This window comes from Didymella exigua (assembly GCF_010094145.1).
Source record: "Didymella exigua CBS 183.55 unplaced genomic scaffold M421scaffold_7, whole genome shotgun sequence".
Lineage (NCBI taxonomy): Eukaryota > Fungi > Ascomycota > Dothideomycetes > Pleosporales > Didymellaceae > Didymella > Didymella exigua.
The window spans coordinates 467,887-486,392 of record NW_022984781.1 but is presented as its reverse complement, the minus strand read 5'-3'; the positions used below and the strand labels follow the sequence as shown (position 1 = coordinate 486,392).

The window sequence follows — 18,506 nt, the reverse complement described above, 5'->3', positions numbered from 1 at the left end:
ACGCGAGCAGTCGGTGCAGGATTATCTCAATGCAGTTACAGCGACGAGAGGGACCTATGGAGTGGTTTGAGAGCCTGCGTCTAATAAGCTATCCATCTACTTCGGTTGCGCCCACAGCCTCCAGGGTCCAGACCTGACTAGAAAAAGCAAAGAGCAGAGACCCGAGCACTTGGATTGACGGTCTGGAGACTCGTCCTCGACGACGCACGAATTGCAGATCACAAGTTACAGGCAGCGGATACCCCAGTGCCGAGCCTACACAGCGGGCGATGGCATGCATGAGCCGTGATGCGTGCTGCCAGTCCTCCGAAAACCTCCAGAGCCTCAAGCGCTGTTCCAATTGGGGCACCCACGAAGCCTGTGGCACGGACTGTTTCTGGCAAATTATCGCGATAGTGCTGAATGGGGTTCTGTGGGCGGTGGGTAACGACAGCCCGACCCGAGTGCTACCACCTGCAGGTAATCTGGAATTGGTCTGCCTCGAACTGTGTCGGCGCATCGCACGTCAAACCGCAACGAAGAGGCTGTGTGCAGGAGGAAGGAGCGGTGGGCCTTCTACCACGCGGCTTCCTTCTAGAACCAGCCTTTGCGCCTCTCGACTTCGACATTGTGGCACCTCATACGCCCTCCATCTCCTCATCGTCGTCCTCGCCTTCCTCGTCGTCTGACCACTCATCTTCCTCGCCTTCAACCGCCGGGCCCAGGACATCGTTCAGCTCCTTGAGTAGCTCTTCAGCGTGCTCCTTCAGCCTCTCGTCCTCGTACTCCAATATGCCGTACAACTGAATGCACCTATCGAGCCACTCGCGACTAGCCTTCAGCAGCGAGGGTACCGTCTTCTCGAGCTCCCCACCCTTTGCTTTCTGCTTGCCAGCCAGTAGGTGCAGGCACCAACCACCCAAGTACCACGCCTCCACACTCTCGTCGTTCTCATTGATCAATCGTTCGAGAATCTCAAGGGCCTCCTCTTCCATCTCAGCCTCCATTAACAGGCGTGACAAGTTGATCATTGTCGGGAAGTTGGGGATCTTAGGGTCGTCCGGCTCCAGGTCTTTCCACAGCTCTATGCTTCTCTTGAGCGCTGCTTGGGCATCGTCCTTCCTGAGCTGTGAGATCCTTATGTTAGCCAATGTCTGAAGAGGCTCTGCGTTGTTTGGCGCAGCCATGAGCGCTTCGGTGACTGCCGCCTCGCATCGCGCCTCCGCATCTGCTTCCCAAGACAAGTCTGTCATGTAGACTTCTGCAATTCCACACAGCGCAGATGCAATCTTCATGTTCTTCTCTTCCAGCAGATCCTTGATCTCTGCCTTCTTGACCAACTTGCCGTTCAACTCTTCAATCTCTCGCCTCAGAACCTCAATTCCCTTTTCGAACCACTTTACTGATTCAGCGCCACCCTCTTCGTTCAACTGTGCTAGCCAGAGAAACTTCTCTGCGCCATCGTTTGCGCCCTCGGGGTCAAGTAGTATAGCGACCTGGAAAGCTTCGCGCGCGGAGTCTGGGTCGCCCAGTTCGATGTTGATCTCGCCGAGAAGGTTGAGCGCAGGAAGCGCCGCTGTTGTTGGTTTCGAGCTAGGCTGTAGGATGTTGAGCGCTCGTCTTGCAGCGACGAGAGCTTCGTCTGGCTGTGAGGTCTGTAGAAGAATCGCGGCTTGTGTGAGGAGCTCTTCTGCCGAGGCTTTTGACTTTTTCGAGTCGCCAGATTTTGATTTCTTCTTCGCATCGCCGGCACGATTTGAGGGCTTTGTTTTCGCCATAGTGTAGGGTTGTGTGGGTATCAAGGTTGTGTTATAGAAAAAAGTATTAACCCTCAAAAAATGACGAGGGTCTTCGCGCTAGCATTCCCCGCCATCACCGTAACCATGTGAGCTTCTGCAATATACTTCGTAGCTCAACTACCACAATGGGCGTTGAAGACCAACAAGAAGAGAGGGAAGTCCTCGAGTCGATCTTCCCCGAGGAAATCGCAGGTACTGTTCACACTTACATCTGAATGCGCCGCACCATACTCACTGCCCTCAGATGTTTCCGAGACAGAATTCCGAATCTCAATAGCCCTCGAGATCACGCGCGGCGATGGAGACCCCAAAGACCTCCAAGCACGTACGCAAAATACATTGCCTACCTGCAAAAGCCTCCTGCTCACCATCACTAGCAACTATAATCCTCAACGTCCAATACCCGCCCTCTTACCCTGACGAGGCGCCCCGCCTCGACATAACCCAACCGCCCAATGCACCCAAGCACCCCTACCTCGACATCCAAGACGACAAGCAGCGCCTGCTGGACTCGCTGTCCGAGACGATCGAAGAAAACCTCGGCATGGCGATGATATTCACACTCGTCAACGTCCTAAAAGACAGCGCAGAGCTCCTGATCAGCGAACGGCAGAACGCAAAGCAAGCGCTCGCGGACATGGAAGCCGCCAAGGCCGAAGAGGAAGAGAACAAGAAGTTCCAGGGCGAGGCTGTCACGCGGGAGAGTTTCATACGGTGGCGCGAAGGGTTCGCCAAGGAGATGGAGGAGAAGCGGAAGCGCGAGGAGGAGGAGAGAGAGGCCGAGGACAAGAAGAAGAAAGTGCCCAAGGAAGAGCGGAAACTCACGGGCAAGGAGTTGTGGCAGCAGGGCTTGGCCAAGGGCGGCGATGAGGACGACGACGGGATCGATGTGCAGGCTATGAAGGACTTGAAGGTGGCGGCGGAGTCGTAAGAGATGGAGGGTTAGTAAGAAGCGTATACCCATTCGCGTAGAGCGTGGAGCGCTCGTGTACATATTCACACGTCACACTTCGGTATCAAAAGGAAGTTATGAATCATGGCTTGATGACTCGTATAGGCGCCTTCTTTCGCCCTCTGATGACCTCCCGTCCCTCGTTCAACACAAACTCCGTCTCTGCATCTACAATGCTCTGCATCTTCCGTATGAGCGCCGCATCCTTCACCAACTCAGCTTCATAGATAACCCCGTTCTGCCTTTCTGCCTCATGCATCGCATCTGCCCACCTGATCTCGTCCTCCCGCCTCCTGAGCTGCGGCAACACGAGCTCGTCCCATTCGTCTTCCTGTTTCGCTAGTGGAAGCCAGTAGTTTTGCAGTTCGACTCTCCTGTGGAAGCGCTCGATGCGACGATCGAGCTTTTGTCGCAGCACGCGCGATAGCGCGGCGGGCTGCGGTTTTGAGAGGCGCAGGAACGGTATGCCGTTTGCCGAAGCGATACGCGGGACCTGTCGTTGCCCGGTCACTTGCGTATATGGGCGGTTCTTCAAGACAGCGCGCTCTTGTGGGAGGACGTCAAGAGGGTGTTTGCCAGATGGGTGCGGCGTTGGGGGTGATGGTAAGGGACGCCGAGTGGGTGGGGCATTGGTCAAACCGCGTGGTAAGGTCGCAATGAGTCGCGACAGAGTGCTCATGCCGGCAGCGTTGTTGGTGGTGGATGCATCGAGCTTGTCCACAGTCTACTTGCCGTAAGCGACGGCATGGAAGCATTGAGGCTACACGCATACCTCATAGCCAAGCTTGAAGCTCAAACCCAGCTGATATGGGCTTTGTATCTTCCTATTCTGGCGAAATTTGTTCTGGATTGCATTGCGCAGCAACGTGCGATCGTCATCTGGGAGGGCCGCGGAAGAGCATCCTGAAAGCAGTGCTCTGTATAGAGCGATCGCTGAAAGCTAATCAGTGACTGATTCGCACGCACAGGCCGCTTACGTACCTGCTATACGATGTTCAGTCGATTTCTTGGGCTGGAGAAACCGGGGCATGCATGGGACGCTTGGTGGTGTAAATTGTTGGAAGTTCCGAGCTGCTCGGAACGCGTCAAAACGCAATATCACGTGCCAGAGCGAGCGGGTTGCAAGTTTTCTTGAAACCAAGCATACTGTCATGATAGAGGTGTTTCATTCGTTCTTATTGATCCCGCTCAATACCTCGAAGCTAATTCGGCGGCCAAAACTCCATACACATGCACGTCGGTCAACCGAATCCAGGGCTATCTTCCGCTTTCGTATCGTTCGTTGTCATGTGTCCATAGCTCTAGAAGGTAGACCCCTCAGGCGGCTGAGGAAGCTTCTTGTTCTGAGGCAGGGCCATGTATCTGCGGAGCTCAATTAGGATCGTTTCCATTGTAAACTCCCTCCTCCACTGCGCCAGACATGGCAGCTTGGATGCATCGACCTGCATTGTATCAGCAACTGAGTAGCGCCATTGTATGGATGCTCGCACCTTTCCGTTTTGTGCGTTTACGCAAGGTAGGTTGATCTTGGACGTGAACTTGATCTCAGGCGGCTGATCCGGGTAGTTCGGGCCGCAATGGAGCGAAACACTGTAGATGCGGTTCTCGTGGACGCTCTATGTACCGACAAGTCAGCATGCAGTCGCGTAGTATACTGCAGAAGGCGTACGTGAGGAGGGCCAAGGATGGTGCCGTTCCAGTCTGACATCAAGAGGTCGTCGCCATTGTCGAGACCGTACGAGCATGCCTCTGTTCACTCTCAGCACTCGCCCTTGAAGCAACTGTGGTTGTCTGCCATACCAGCACCTAGGCCTTTCTCGCCCTTCTCGAGCTCCTCTAGCAGGCGGAAGTTGCGTGGTACTTTGGCACCCATGTTTGTTGATGTGAGGTCGTGTGGGAGAGGGCGTAGGGCAGTGGGATGGATGTTTGCCCCGCTATTGGGCTGGCCGGTCGTGGTAGCTCTCGCGCGCGTGTGAAGGGGTGATTCGTGGGTGCGGTTGATTGGACTGATAATGTGAGTCTTCTTTCGGCAGGTTGAGGCTGAGCACAAACAGTAAGGGTAGAACTTGGAGATCTGCTGCGATGCTTGCGATTTGGTAAGCTCTTGGCCTATGACGACGCGGAAAGAGCGCGCGGCGCGACAGGGTCCTGTCGTGCGGCCGGTGCTTTGACCGCCTGCCGTAATGCAAGCTTCACCTGACAGGACAAGTTACCCTTTAACATTGGCTGAGACACGGACGGCTTTTTGCGATTTTGCTCTCCGGATATCCATGGCTGGCGTCTACATGCCCTTGTCAGTCCTTCGCGCAGCATGACAGCCCAGATTCTGGCTGCGGAACTTGGGAATCTGATCTCGGATTCGAAGCGCAAGAACACAGAGCTTCGAACAGCTGCAGAGAAGTCGCTCCAGGATCTCAAGTCACTGTCCAACACGTCTGAGGCTCAACTTTCCGCAGGCAAGCACTCGTAGCGTCAAACAATGATGACCAGAGCTGACGACTTTGAAAGACCTCTCAAGACGATCGCAATTCTGCTCCCCATTTCTCATTGCTTGTGGGACTCAAAATGCAAAGTTCACATCCACAGCTGTTTCCTGCTTACAGCGGTTGAGTGTCTCTCGAGCGTTGCCTAGAGAACGACTGTCCGAGATCTTGGAAGCTTTCAGGCAGTCTGCAACATCAAGTATGACCTTGTAGCCCGCTCAATTCGCGCTCGTATTGACACGTCCAGGTCTAGATATTCAGTTGAAGGTCTTACAGGCGCTGCCATCGTTGCTTCAGAACTATCCCTCTGAAGTACGTGGAGAGCTTCTGTCCACAGTGCTGCAGATATGCTCAGGCTTGCAAATCACCAAGAACCCTGCTGTGAGCAACACTGCTGCAGCTACCCTACAACAGCTCATCATAGCGATATTTGACAGGGTCACAGTCGAAGATGGTATGTGATTGTCAACTTGAGGAGCTACTATATTAACCCTCCTAAGGCAAAGCTCTCGAAATCCCCACTGTTGCTGAAGTCAAGGGGGATGATGGCCTTGTTCCTGTCAGGCCAGCGGCGAATGATGCCTACAAGGTCCGCACGATGACCTGAAGATGAATCTCACGCTTACAATATCCAGGTGTTTAATGACCTCAACCTCTTGGTAACAGGCGAGAAGCCAGCATTCATCCGCTTCTCTCCAATTCCGCCTGCTTCAATACTCGAACTGATCGAAGCCGTGCTATCTAACTATGATCTGATCATGGTTCAGCATCCAGAACAGGTTCATATCCTGCGAAACCTTCTGATGCCGCTGATCATACGGTCACTCTCCGATCGTCTGTCCTTTCCGGTTGTTGTACGCATCATTCGGATCTTGAATCTCATCATTCGTAATCACTTGACAATTCTTCCATCTGAATGCGAGATCGCGCTTGGTCTACTCAACCATATGCTTGATCCACAAGCATCACAACTGTGGAAGCGCGCACTCTGTCTCGAGGTCTTCCGCGGTATCTACGCCGACCCACGGCTTCTACTAGCCATCTACCACCAATTCGATGCTCAAGATGGCAAGAAGAAAATATTTGGCGACAACCTAGCGTCTTTTGTGAGATTGGCAACGGAGAAACCGACACTGATCGGTCTCGGCCAACACTCCACCGCTCCTGCGAGCTATGCTGATGATGGCATCGCGGGCTCTGACCAGGCAGCGGCGGCAGCAGGTGCAATGGCGGGCGATATTGGCGGACCTATCAGCGATCGCAGCAGCAACAGCCGCCCATGTGGCATCAGTACGCAGTGGAGTTCTATGAAGACCCCATGTATTGATCATTTGGACAAGTCGGACCCGCCATCATTGCCTGAGACGTACATCTATAGTCTGGTGTTGACTTGCATCACAAATATCAGTGAGAGTCTAGCAAAGTTCGTGCTGCCTTTGACAGTCTACCATGACAGCAAGAGCCGGAGAAAACCAAAATCAGATGATCCTGCTGCTCAGGAGGGAGAAAATGCATCTGCAGATGAGGGCAGACGCCGGCTTTCGAGAACACAGTCCTTCCGCAAGAAGACCATACCGGTCAATCCGCTTGACCTTACCGACCATCCCGCGTACGCATACATAGAAACCTCGTTGGCGCTTGTCACCGAGTGCTGGCCTGCGATCTTAGCAACCTGCTCAACTTTTCTCAACGCCGCGCTGGACGTGGACTATTATCGTGCTTTGGTCCGAGCGATCCAAAAGTTCACGCAAGTCGCAGGGCTCCTGCGAATGGCAACACCTCGCGACGCATTTCTGACTACGATGGGCAAAGCCGCCGTGCCCTCAAATTTGCTTCTCACAAACGTCGCCTCTCCTAAGATAGCGACAGGGGAGCAGCCTGGCATGTTCAACAATGCCAAAGGTCTGCTTAGTGTCGATAGTCTCGTGAGCCAGTCGTCTGGAGCTTCTGCAGACCACGGCCGACGCCCGTCTCACGATATCCACATGCCCTCATTGGGCCCTCGTAATCTATTATGCTTACGAGCTCTGCTCAACCTTGCGATTGCGTTAGGGCCAACCCTTCAGTCTGCGTGGTCGATTGTGTTTGAGACCCTGCAAGTCGCCGATCTCGTACTCTCCCTGCCAAATCAAAGTGGCAGTCGGGGCTCTGCGCAACATCCTGGGGCGGAAGGGTCAATCGAAAAAATGGAATCAGAGACAGCAGCAGTACAAGCTGCGGCCCGGAGACTATTCGAAAGTACCGCAGATTTTCCCAACGAGTCCTTTACAGAGGTTCTGCAGGCGCTCTGTGCTTTACTTAATGACACCTCTCCAACCGAGAGTGGTCAAATCACACCCACGGTAGCGGTTCGACCACAGGTTCTTCACACGCGAAGACTGGGGAGTGTGTCCAGGCTCACTCTAAATACCGAAACCAACTCCCGTGATACCGCATTTGCGCTGAACAAGATCGGCGAACTCGCCACTCTGAATGAAGCCAGACTAGCACAGTATAATCCCACGGAGAGCGGCTGGGACACATTCGTCCATGAACTGGTTCGGTTCTCTGCAGACGAACTGAAAGCATCGGCATCGAGACTGCTCGCAGCTGATATCTTGTCGAGGACTATTCGAGAGATTGCGGAGATCTCAATGTATGACGAGCAATGTGAACAGATACAAGCCCGTATCCTAGCGACACTGCAGCGCCAAATCTCGGTCCTACACCTGAACGACATCAAAACGAAAGGGGAGTACAGCGACATCGATGTCCGAGTGCATCAGATAGCTCTCGATGCGTTGAAGAATGTGATTGAACAATGTGGCGAGTCTTTGGTTGCGGGTTGGGCTTCTGTACTGGACAGCCTGTTGAGCGTCTTCTTGCCCAGCGGGAAGCCTCGAGAAAGTGACGGCAAAAAATCGCGTGGGGAAGACGCTGGAGAGCGTAAAATAAGGACCGTTCGTGTGATCTCAAGATCGCTGGCTCGGTCTGCATTCGCGACAGTTCAGCTTATCTGTTCCGACTTCCTTGCGTCCGTTCCCGACGCCTGTCTCTCAGCGTTACTGGAGCTTCTGCTCAACTTTTGCGGGCAACAAGACGACCTTAACATGTCTCTCACTGTGAGTACGGCCTTCTGCGAGCCTTCCCGGGCGACAAGAACTGACAGGAGCAGGCTATCACGTTCCTCTGGAATATGTCAGACTACCTCCAATCACGTAGCGACATCACCACACTCCCAAGCGTTATTGGAGTAGCCCAAGGGTCGAAAGACGTACGCGCTGTAGTAAGATCGAGCTCGGAAGGTGGCGACACATCGGCCTTGTGGCTTCAGGTGTTACTCAATCTGTCCACCACCACCACAGATCAGCGGGCTGAAGTTCGAAATTCGGCTGTCCAGACAATCCAGCGTATCTTCGAGAATTACACCGACCAGCTCTCGTCCGAAGCCTGGACGATGTGCCTTCGTGCGATCTTATTCGAAGCAATTGAGGCCAACTTCGAATCACAAAATACAATCCGACATGGCTCGCGCAACACCACTGATGAGATTGCGAGTTGGAACGAGACTACCAAAACAGTTCTGCAGAGCGTCAGCACCCTCACCACGATGCGTCTACAAAAGGTTCACGATGTCTCCGCGTTTGGACGGACTTGGGCAGATCTCTTAGACCGCCTGCAACAATACTTCGCATTCGGCTCACATGCTCTAGGCTCGTATGTGTTTGCGACAATCACTCATGTACTGTCACATCTGCCCAGCGCGCAAGCGTTAGGCGAGTTGTCTCTCCAGAAGACTGCCGTTGTCTGGACGAGCTATCTAGGCCCCCACAACACGCTGGGAACAGATCCCGGAAATAACCAAGAAGGATTCGTAGCATACGCCGATGCATTCAAGGCAATCTACAACTTGGCCGGTCGGAGCATTGACTCCGACCTCCCATCCATGTTGGCACATCTAGAAACCTGCATCGTCGAATCCCATGCCATTGCATACTCGACAGACATTGAGAACATGACTCCTCTACAGATGAGTGTCTTGGAGTGCTTGTCGAAGATCGACACCACGGAACCCAATCTCCCCTCATACATGATTGGATTACTGAGTCGTTTCAGTGTGCTACCATACAGTCCAGTGGCACAGCAATCTGACAGGCAAGGACCGACGTTCGTTGCGCTGTCGAAGGCCTCCATGTCCATGCTTCAGGAGACTACCATCAAGCATATTGCAGACAGACAGATCTTTACGGACGGTGCTTTTAACTCTGCCTTGACACAGCTAGCGCGTCCGATTAAACAGAAGTACGCGTGGGGAAAAGAAGGCAAGCCGCCTACGATTTGGCAAAAATCAACGACTACTACACTGGCCATACTACAGGCAGGTCTGCCACAGCTTCAAGCTCACGGACTGACCGGCAATGTTGTCAACGACATCTGGGCTGCAGTCATCGACATTGCTCACCACATCACACGGGCTGAGTACCTTGATCCAGAGAAGACCCCGACAACCCTACATGAAGACGAATTATTCGATGTTCGATCCTTCACAGAACTCCGCGGCCTGATCACCACGCATCTCAACTCCTCTTCACTGCCTGATAGCATCCGCAGGACCTACACGCGCAACCTCTTCTCCATCTCCCTTGTCCATGAACCTCTCCAGGGCGAGCTGCCTGACCTCGGTCGACCGCTTGACGATCTCTACAAGACAAGACTCGGTCAGACCGCCGTTCTCACACCGACACTACGAACTCGGATGAGTCGCACATGCATATCTGAGCTCTTCAACCTCGTCACCATTCACAATGAAACTTCACATGTCAAGCTCGCGCAGGCAGCAGCACCCTACCTCATCCTGCGTGCAGCCTTGCCGCTCAAGATGTACATAGCCGACCACCCGCTCCGTGGACACATGCCCGCTCCCGACTCGCAGCGCAAGGAACTCTTGCAAGTACTCATTCAGCTCGAGCAGTTAGAGAGCGAGCCTCAAGCGATACCAGATGCGCCAGGGATCAAATCGAAGCATAGGAAACATCTGCATCGCTTGCATCCACTCATTGTCAAGGCTACGAAAGCCGCGCGCCAAGATTCAGAGGTGTTCGATCACTTGCTGAAGCTGATGGACATGGTTGGTGAGGAGTTTGATGAGGACGATGAGTGAATGGCTGGTGTAGAGGAGAGGAGGGGTCGATAGAGGAAGATCTCATGTACCAGGTAAACAATTTCCATCAGCATTTGACACTACGACATTGCAATCCTGGCGCCGAATCTTCACGTGTAATGACTCGATAAGTCGAGTCGCTCCTCCGAGATCCTGCTCTTCCGCAGGAACGCTATAATTGGCCGCCGAAGATGACCGCATGTGTTCAATGACGATATCACAAACACACTTGATTGGGAACGTTGATCTGTGTCAATGACCGGGAGTGATCGAGCAGCACACAGAGACGTAATCCCGGAACAAATAAGGAATGGGAAAGATTTATCTTGAATTCTATGTAAACCTACTGGTGGCGTTTAAAAGATTCAAATCTCTCAGTAGTTTGGTTTTGGGATTGGTGTTGGGACAAATACTTGTGTAGAGACAACGCTCGCGGAACGTCGAGTGCCCAAGAAGAGAAAAATCCGGGGTAGCTCACTACTAGAGCCGCAAAGTTGTCGGTGTTCGAGGGCTGTCAGATCTCCACATGATCACGCGCCAGCGATTCGTCAACCCGGCAAACCTCGGTCCAAAGTTCCCCAGATCTCCACACCCGGCTACTTTAAAGCCACGCGCAACTCCTTCGCCATGTAGTCACTCACTGCGCACTCGACTACCTTCAAGATGTCGTCCACAGCATACGTCCCCTTCTCTGAGCCCGGATATATCACCGGCCTGCCCTCCCCTTACTATCAAGAAACCCATCTGCGCTGGCAGAAAGCATGTCGCGAGTTCGTCGGCAAGCACTTGATTGAGAAGGGTCTGGAGTGGGACACAGCAGAGGATGTACCGCCGCATGTCTTTGAGACGTTTGCGAAGAATAGTATGCTGTTGCCTTCGCTCCCCGCGCCGCTGCCGGTCGAGTGGTTGAAGAAGCTGGGCATACACGATATCCTGGGCACGGTGAAGGTCGAGGAGTGGGATTATATACACACAATGATTTACACTGACGAGGTACGCACATGCTTACTTTCCGTGTATCAGATGTCCAGAGCTGATATACCCAGATGGCACGCTCCGGCCTCGCTGGCCCAGGCGGCAGTCTCACAACCGGCATGGCCTTCGGCGTCCCCCCTATCATCAAATTCGGCTCCGCACAGCTGCAAGAGCGCTTCCTGCCCGACCTCCTGACCGGCCGCAAGCGCACCTGCATTGCAATCACTGAGCCTGAAGCCGGGTCAGACGTGGCGAACATCACGACCACGGCGACCAAGACGCCAGACGGGAAACACTACATCGTCAACGGCACAAAGAAGTGGATCACAAACGGCATCTGGAGCGAGTACAGCAGTATGGCGGTACGCACTGGCGGGCCCGGCCCCTCAGGGCTCAGCATGCTAGTCGTTCCGCTGAAAGGGAACCCAGGCGTGAGCATGCGTCGCTTGAAAGTTGGCGGGCAGATCACCGCGGGAACGACGTTCATCGAGCTCGACGATGTCAAGGTGCCGGTTGAAAACCTCATTGGCGAAGAGGGCATGGGCATGAAGTACATCATGACCAACTTCAATCACGAGCGGCTCAATATCGCAATTGGCGCCACCCGCCAAGCTCGTGTCGCTCTTGGTGCGGCGGTGGAGTATGTGATCAAGCGCGAGGCGTTTGGGAAGCCGCTCATCGAACAGCCTGTTGTAAGGCATAGGCTGGCCAAGGCGGGCATTCTGCTCGAAAGCCAGTGGGCGTGGGTCGAGCAGTTCGTGTACCAGTTGACGAAGCTGTCGAAGGAGACAGCGGACATCGAGTTGGGCGGGTTGACCGCCATGGTCAAGGCGCAAAGTGGTATCGTGCTGAATGAGTGCGCGCAGACGGCGCAGTTGCTATTCGGAGGCAACGGGTACACGAAGAGCGGACAGGGCGAGCTGGTTGAGCGTATCTCCCGCGAAGTGCCGGGCATTCGCATTCCCGGTGGAAGTGAGGATGTGATGCTCGACTTGGGGGTGAGGCAATTGGTCAAGAACTTTAAGAACAAGACAAAGGCGTTGGAGAGAGCGCAGGGGTCGTCGAAGTTGTAGGCTTTAGGGCTGTAAGATATGGAAGCAATCGATTACGAAGTGATTCATTCGTCTACCTGGGCCTGGAGATTCTTCACTGTGGATCGAGTGTGATATCCTGTATCTATCTCAATGTCTTTCAGCACATTCCATACTCGCGCTTTCTGCGATATCGTTTTGATGTGCTTTGCAGCTGAGTTTTGTTAGCAAACCTGGAAAGAGTTGTTACCAAGGCTGGACTCGCCATAGTAAAGCCCATGTGTTGAAAATACTTTCAAGGCTGCCGGGAAATCTGAAATGGTGATGTTCGTGATCCTCATCGCGTGATCCTGGACCATTGGTGTGTAGCTCTCACCCTGCAGGACCGGCTCAGCATAGAGCAATATGTGGGCAACATGGTACCAGAAAGCTGCTGCAGCTGCCGCCGTGACCGTGAAATAGATATTGCGGAATCCATCGTCATCTGCATCGCCATAGGGAATGCCAATGAAGCAAGGAGACAGCCCTGTATGCCAGGTTTCTAGCTCCTGCAGGAAGCCTTCTCGTGCACGCTTGCTAGTATCTCCAGAACCATCTATCCCGAAGACGAGATTGATGACCCGAGCAAGGATCCACATCACCTGGTTTCCAAGCTCGTCTTCTCGCCCTTCGCCTTCTTTCCACGACACAGCCCACTCCGCTGGATCCAGAACGAGCGGTCGCTCGTTCGCCAATGACACAGCTATCTCGTGTCGACAGTAGATCCAGAAGTTGGCGCGGTCGGTACCGGTCGACTGCGCTGTGATGCTGCGAGACTTGATCAGCATTGTCAGGCCGAGGAAATGGCGTCGGTAATCCTCGGATTGAATGGCACCGTGAACTTCGTAGCTGAGAAGGAGCATGCCGCCGGTCATGGCGGTCTCACAGAAGGGAACTTCGAGTGCGTCGATGAGCAGACGGACAGCCTGTCCGTAATGCCGCACGGCAACTAGCTTCCAGGACGCATTCAAGCTCTTGTTGGAAAGCGCGAGGTGGTTTGCAGTAAATGCGCAGACGCAGTGGAAGAGAAGTGGTGAGGCGAGAGCGAGTGGAGGGACTTTGAGCTGGTATGTACATGAACGATCGAATAGGTCCATCCAGGTTGCTACGGTCTTGACGTAGGTCTGTAGAAGAAAAGCACCTTCGGAGCTGATCGTTTTTATTTCGACTAGACTGTTGCACATCGTGGTCGGTGGAGTCGTTGTTGCTGTTGATGCCCCAATGAAACCCATCAATTGTTCAAGGCCACCTAAGTGCGACCGGAAGATGTCAATTGTCGAACTTGGTGTTTCTAAAGTCAAGTCTGAGATCTCATCTTGCTGCTGAGTTTGTGGTGTCTGAACAGTGTTGGTTCGCACAGGAACTGTGCGGTCGACTTTCAACGTGCTGTCATTGCGCTCGCAAGAGAGGTCGAGTCGGGCACAGTTACCACAGATAGGGTTCTTCTCATCACAGCGGATGTGTCGGCGTTTACATGTGTCACTGAAATGATCAACAACTAGGGTGTACCTCTGGCATTGATTTCTGCGTACCATCCTGACAAAATTAGTATCTTGTGCACGAACCGTTCTCTGCTCTACTCTACTCACCTGTTTTTCTTCTCGGACCTCCTCTTCTTTTCTTCTTCGACGGCTGCGCATCTGCCATGTTGACAAGGATAATGCGTTCGTGACCAGTGCGAAGATGAGTCGACTGTAGTTTGGCTCGAACCGTGACAAAGCGGAGAGGTCAGGCGGCGGCGACGCGCCGCTTACGATGCATTGTCTTGTGTGAAACGAATCCTGAGCGACAGGCCCAACATCATAATCTGCGATTAGATAGGATGTGCATTAAGAACCTTGGTCAGCACAGTCCCGATTCGGGCTGTCGATGAGGTTTTGCGATGTCTTCACGATGTGGAAGTGCACAACACCTTATCAGCCCCACGCGGGGTATTCCCACCGCATATCAGGTTACAAATCGGTCTCTCTAACACTGTTTCGACACCTGCATTCTCTCGGTCAAAGCGCATAATACGGTCTTCTGTTCCTCTGGGTAACGCTCCTGCGGTTTGATAGAATCCAAAAATGGCACCCCTCAAGATCACACCACCAATTCTAAACTCGGCGAACCCATGGTGCACCACGCTGGAGCAGCTTCTAGAGTTATACGAAAGTGCCTACTCTGGAGCCATCACGACTCGAACATCCCTGCTTAATGGCTTTCCACACAACCGGGAGATCCACCAATTTACCTTTTACGATCCTACAAGTCACGATACGTCGCCTCCAAATATCGATCAAGCAGGCAAGCCTGGCGACACAGGCAGCCTGAATACGTTGGGCTACAGCCCGATTCCTCTAGAAGACTATCTTGACTTTATCAAGACAATAAGCCGAAGTCTTCCATCGCGACCAGAAGGAGAAAGAGAGCACTTCAAACCCGTGGTAATCTCGGTGACAGGCTCAGCGGAAGAAGTGGTGAGCTGCTACAAACTCATCTCATCATGCCAACGAGATGTGCGGATGGTACTTGCAATGGAAATCAACCTGTCATGTCCGAACATCCCCGACAAACCTCCGCCAGCTTACAACTCCGCCTCTTTGTTGACGTATCTCGCTGCACTGAAGACCGAGATTGAACGCCAGATATCCGTGGATGGCACATCTGCGCATCCACATACGGGCCATATACATGTACCAATTGGCATCAAGACACCTCCATACACATACCAGGACCAATACAATGGCCTCATCAAAGCTTTGAAGGATTCGGCGTACGCAGAACCTGAGCACCTACCTTGCCCAATTACCTTCATCACCTCATGTAACACACTCGGATCCTCGCTCCTCTTGGCACCTCAAGTTGAGAGCTCATCGGATGGACAGTCACACGAAGTGTACCACCGTGTCCTAGAGTCGGCAACAGGGACGGGTATCGGAGGGCTTGCTGGCGCGCCGCTACATCCGCTTGCACTAGGAAATGTGTATACCATCAAAGGGCTCCTCTTTCAACACAAGGAGCTCGAGCAAATCCAAATCATTGGTGTGGGTGGTGTCGAGGATGCTGCTGGATATGGAAGGATGCTAGCTGTTGGTGCGGCGGCAGTAGGCGTAGGCACTGCCCTTGGACGAAAAGGCGTGAAGATCTTCCAGGAAATTGGTCAAGAGCTGGCTGCAAGCGCTACTTGATATCGAAGCTGTACATTTGCAACTACACAGTCAAGTGTTTAGAAACCCGCGAGATGCATTGAAGCTGCAACCCCGGCGGTGCGGGAGCAACGGCCAGACCGCCTTGAAACGACCGAGATGTCATGACGCATTGATGAAGTTTCACGCGCTCAACAAGAAGTCCTTTGAAACTGAGCGCGAACTGAAGTTCTGCAGGTCAAGTCAGTAGCTAAGTGGAATCTGAAGCGCAGGGAGAATTAACGTGGTCTAAGAGAAGACAGCAATGTACTCCCCGCAGGCATCAGGAGAGCCCATCGGTAAGAAATGCTAGTATTGTCGTGCACGAAAGGGTCTGCTTCATTGGACGAATCACAACTGCCGTGTCAGAAAGTCGCGGATTGCCCCGCGACTTTCAGGGCCCCACGCTCCGCTAGAAAAACCTCGATTGTCCCGCAGCTCTCATCTCACCACTCCCACCCTTTTCTCCCTCCCTCAATTCATCCTCAAAGCACACTTCACCATGTCTGCACCCGCCCACAAGTTCAAGGTCGCCGACATCTCGCTGGCCGCTTTCGGTCGCCGGTACGCCGCCCCTAATCCTATGTATGACGAACCCTGCTAACCTCGAGACAGAGAGATCGAGCTCGCCGAGAATGAGATGCCCGGTCTCATGGAGACCCGCAACAAGTACGCTGAGGACCAGCCCCTCAAAGGTGCCCGCATTGCTGGTTGTCTTCACATGACCATCCAGACCGCCGTCCTCATCGAGACCCTCACATCCCTCGGTGCCGAGCTCACCTGGACCTCCTGCAACATCTTCTCCACACAGGACCACGCTGCCGCTGCCATCGCTGCCGCCGGTGTGCCCGTTTTCGCCTGGAAGGGCGAGACCGAGGAGGAGTACGAGTGGTGCCTTGAGCAGCAGCTTACTGCTTTCAAGGACGGCAAGTCCCTCAACTTGATCCTCGACGACGGTGGTGACCTCACTGCTCTCGTTCACAAGAAGTACCCTGAGATGCTCAAAGACTGCTACGGTGTCTCTGAGGAGACTACCACCGGTGTCCACCACCTCTACCGCATGCTCAAGGGCAAGGGCCTCATGGTCCCTGCCATCAACGTCAACGACTCCGTCACCAAGTCCAAGTTCGACAACCTTTACGGCTGCCGTGAGTCCCTCGTCGACGGTATCAAGCGTGCCACCGATGTCATGATCGCTGGCAAGGTCGCTGTTGTGGCCGGTTTCGGTGATGTCGGCAAGGGTTGCGCTCAGGCTCTCCACTCCATGGGTGCCCGCGTTATCGTTACTGAGATCGACCCTATCAACGCTCTCCAGGCTGCCGTCTCTGGCTTCCAGGTCACCACCATGGAGAAGGCTGCTTCTCAGGGTCAGATCTTCGTCACCACCACTGGCTGCCGTGACATCCTGACTGGCGAGCACTTCGAGGCTATGCCCAACGATGCTATTGTCTGCAACATCGGTCACTTCGATATTGAGATTGACGTTGCCTGGCTCAAGAAGAACGCCAAGTCGGTCACCAGCATCAAGCCCCAGGTCGACCGCTACCTGATGAAGAGCGGCCGTCACATCATCCTCCTCGCTGAGGGCCGTCTTGTCAACTTGGGATGTGCCACTGGCCACTCTTCGTTCGTCATGTCCTGCTCTTTCACCAACCAGGTCCTTGCCCAGATCATGCTGTACAAGGCCGCTGACGAGGAGTTCGGCAACAAGTACATTGAGTTTGGCAAGACTGGCAAGCTGGATGTTGGTGTCTATGTCCTCCCCAAGATCCTCGACGAACAGGTCGCCCTTCTCCACTTGGCCCACGTCAATGCTGAGCTCTCCAAGCTTTCCGAGGTCCAGGCCGAGTACCTTGGCCTCCCTGTCGAGGGTCCCTTTAAGAGCGACATCTACCGCTACTAGATTTCTTTCTTCTTTGCTTCGTTTGAGTTTGAGCAGTTTCAACACGACGTTATGAACTGGGATGATACCACTTGGAAAAAGTTCTTTGTCTTCAACGGCATAGCATTTCAAGAGTCAGGGACTCTTTGGTCGTTCAAAAGGCGTTGTTTGCATATCATCTTCTTGACCCTTCAACCACGGTCAAGCAGAGAGGTGATACACTGTTAGAGTGCGATGGATTAAGACAGTGCGTCTCCACACGCAATCATTATGTAATAATGATGCGGCAGCACTGCCGCTGTTCTGAATGAGACATCTGGTCAGCCTTCATCGGCTTGACATCGACATCGAAGCTTACCTTGGTGATGACCAGTCCTTGAACTCTTCTGCACGACGTATCAACGTTGATGAAGTCTTGGTGCAAGCCTTATCACAGACTTCCTCAACACAGCATGCCAACCGACGCACACGATGCTGTCCTGGACGATATTGGTAGCATTGTTCATACAACGCATCATACAGCATCTGCCGTGGCTGCAAAACTTTTCACACCGCTGCCGTGCTCCGTAGACTCAGTACATCAACCCATTGTCTCGAACGCCTTGCATACGCACGCCCCAACGACCTATTACCGCCTCCCAGCAAAGCGAGGCTGGAGGTCTTCAGCTCTGCACGCCACGATGCCCTTGCATTGCTATTCTCGTCTCTTCGCCGTGGTCTCACTAACCTTGCACAGCATTTGCAGCACGTCGCTGCCCACTTCGCGTGGCGCCACCAGCTTGCAGTGTCCATGTTGAGCGAGGTTGGGCGCACTTGAAACGTCAGGGTCGCGATGAAGTGGAGACCCGGTCCCTGTCCACGCACAAAAGCTGTGATTTCCCGATCCCTGGGTTACAGCAGCTGCTGTCTTTTGTAACAGGCGATCAAAATAGCACGGAAACCTTGTACCTGCAGCGCCGTAGGGCGTTGTAACATTAAGTGGATAGGGGCCACGTAGAGAGTGGAAGATTCGAGATACACGGTCCGTACTCGAGCGTATTCGAGTGAGAGCTGTCAAGT

The 18,506-nt window shown here is 53.5% G+C and overlaps 10 protein-coding genes across 10 annotated transcripts; 6 read left to right on the top strand and 4 right to left on the bottom strand.

Moving 5' to 3' along the window:
- Window positions 1-617: 617 nt before the first annotated feature.
- M421DRAFT_58020 (TPR domain-containing protein) lies at window positions 618-1,757 on the bottom strand (the record flags this gene model as incomplete). Its single annotated transcript, XM_033595557.1, has 1 exon — window positions 618-1,757. One exon carries the CDS (start codon window positions 1,755-1,757, stop codon window positions 618-620), a length of 1,140 nt encoding a protein of 379 aa, XP_033451069.1.
- Window positions 1,758-1,863: 106 nt separating this feature from the next.
- Window positions 1,864-3,013, top strand: M421DRAFT_418294 (putative RWD domain protein). Its single transcript, XM_033591730.1, has 3 exons — window positions 1,864-1,970; window positions 2,023-2,103; window positions 2,156-3,013. Exons 1-3 carry the CDS (start codon window positions 1,904-1,906, stop codon window positions 2,707-2,709), a joined length of 702 nt encoding a protein of 233 aa, XP_033451068.1. The 5' UTR covers window positions 1,864-1,903; the 3' UTR covers window positions 2,710-3,013.
- On the bottom strand, window positions 2,813-3,760 carry M421DRAFT_57499 (uncharacterized protein; the record flags this gene model as incomplete). Its single annotated transcript, XM_033595504.1, has 3 exons — window positions 2,813-3,454; window positions 3,503-3,663; window positions 3,712-3,760. 3 exons carry the CDS (start codon window positions 3,758-3,760, stop codon window positions 2,813-2,815), a joined length of 852 nt encoding a protein of 283 aa, XP_033451067.1.
- Window positions 3,761-4,031: 271 nt separating this feature from the next.
- On the bottom strand, window positions 4,032-4,603 carry M421DRAFT_3106 (ubiquitin-conjugating enzyme E2 variant 2; the record flags this gene model as incomplete). The annotated part of the gene is made up of 4 exons (XM_033589200.1): window positions 4,032-4,172; window positions 4,221-4,346; window positions 4,400-4,479; window positions 4,531-4,603. The coding sequence occupies 4 exons, from the start codon at window positions 4,601-4,603 to the stop codon at window positions 4,032-4,034; spliced, it is 420 nt and encodes a 139-aa protein (XP_033451066.1).
- A 438-nt stretch (window positions 4,604-5,041) lies between these two features.
- Window positions 5,042-10,353, top strand: M421DRAFT_99412 (uncharacterized protein; the record flags this gene model as incomplete). Its single annotated transcript, XM_033598753.1, has 6 exons — window positions 5,042-5,196; window positions 5,249-5,412; window positions 5,461-5,667; window positions 5,714-5,802; window positions 5,849-8,314; window positions 8,368-10,353. 6 exons carry the CDS (start codon window positions 5,042-5,044, stop codon window positions 10,351-10,353), a joined length of 5,067 nt encoding a protein of 1,688 aa, XP_033451065.1.
- A 525-nt stretch (window positions 10,354-10,878) lies between these two features.
- M421DRAFT_418292 (short-chain specific acyl-CoA dehydrogenase mitochondrial precursor) lies at window positions 10,879-12,511 on the top strand. The gene is made up of 2 exons (XM_033591729.1): window positions 10,879-11,346; window positions 11,400-12,511. The coding sequence occupies exons 1-2, from the start codon at window positions 11,017-11,019 to the stop codon at window positions 12,399-12,401; spliced, it is 1,332 nt and encodes a 443-aa protein (XP_033451064.1). The 5' UTR covers window positions 10,879-11,016; the 3' UTR covers window positions 12,402-12,511.
- Window positions 12,446-13,582, bottom strand: M421DRAFT_3103 (uncharacterized protein; the record flags this gene model as incomplete). Its single annotated transcript, XM_033589199.1, has 2 exons — window positions 12,446-12,573; window positions 12,610-13,582. The coding sequence occupies 2 exons, from the start codon at window positions 13,580-13,582 to the stop codon at window positions 12,446-12,448; spliced, it is 1,101 nt and encodes a 366-aa protein (XP_033451063.1).
- A 623-nt stretch (window positions 13,583-14,205) lies between these two features.
- Window positions 14,206-15,964, top strand: M421DRAFT_418290 (FMN-linked oxidoreductase). The gene has a single exon (XM_033591728.1). The coding sequence runs from the start codon at window positions 14,465-14,467 to the stop codon at window positions 15,566-15,568; it is 1,104 nt and encodes a 367-aa protein (XP_033451062.1). The 5' UTR covers window positions 14,206-14,464; the 3' UTR covers window positions 15,569-15,964.
- A 216-nt stretch (window positions 15,965-16,180) lies between these two features.
- Window positions 16,181-17,520, top strand: M421DRAFT_418289 (adenosylhomocysteinase A). The gene has a single exon (XM_033591727.1). It carries the CDS (start codon window positions 16,206-16,208, stop codon window positions 17,466-17,468), a length of 1,263 nt encoding a protein of 420 aa, XP_033451061.1. The 5' UTR covers window positions 16,181-16,205; the 3' UTR covers window positions 17,469-17,520.
- A 280-nt stretch (window positions 17,521-17,800) lies between these two features.
- M421DRAFT_418288 (uncharacterized protein) lies at window positions 17,801-18,340 on the top strand. Its single transcript, XM_033591726.1, has one exon. It carries the CDS (start codon window positions 17,900-17,902, stop codon window positions 18,242-18,244), a length of 345 nt encoding a protein of 114 aa, XP_033451060.1. The 5' UTR covers window positions 17,801-17,899; the 3' UTR covers window positions 18,245-18,340.
- The last annotated feature ends 166 nt before the right edge of the window (window positions 18,341-18,506 follow it).

Excerpts from the sequence above, each read along its gene's own strand:
- M421DRAFT_418289 (XM_033591727.1), top strand. The coding sequence starts at position 16,206 with ATGCCCGGTCTCATGGAGACCCGCAACAAGTACGCTGAGGACCAGCCC.
- M421DRAFT_418288 (XM_033591726.1), top strand. The coding sequence starts at position 17,900 with ATGCCAACCGACGCACACGATGCTGTCCTGGACGATATTGGTAGCATT.
- M421DRAFT_418292 (XM_033591729.1), top strand. The coding sequence starts at position 11,017 with ATGTCGTCCACAGCATACGTCCCCTTCTCTGAGCCCGGATATATCACC. Across the intron at positions 11,347-11,399 it reads CAATGATTTACACTGACGAG|ATGGCACGCTCCGGCCTCGC; the intron begins GTACGCACATGC and ends TGATATACCCAG.
- M421DRAFT_418290 (XM_033591728.1), top strand. The coding sequence starts at position 14,465 with ATGGCACCCCTCAAGATCACACCACCAATTCTAAACTCGGCGAACCCA.
- M421DRAFT_418294 (XM_033591730.1), top strand. The coding sequence starts at position 1,904 with ATGGGCGTTGAAGACCAACAAGAAGAGAGGGAAGTCCTCGAGTCGATC. Across the intron at positions 1,971-2,022 it reads CTTCCCCGAGGAAATCGCAG|ATGTTTCCGAGACAGAATTC; the intron begins GTACTGTTCACA and ends CACTGCCCTCAG. Across the intron at positions 2,104-2,155 it reads CCCCAAAGACCTCCAAGCAC|CAACTATAATCCTCAACGTC; the intron begins GTACGCAAAATA and ends CACCATCACTAG.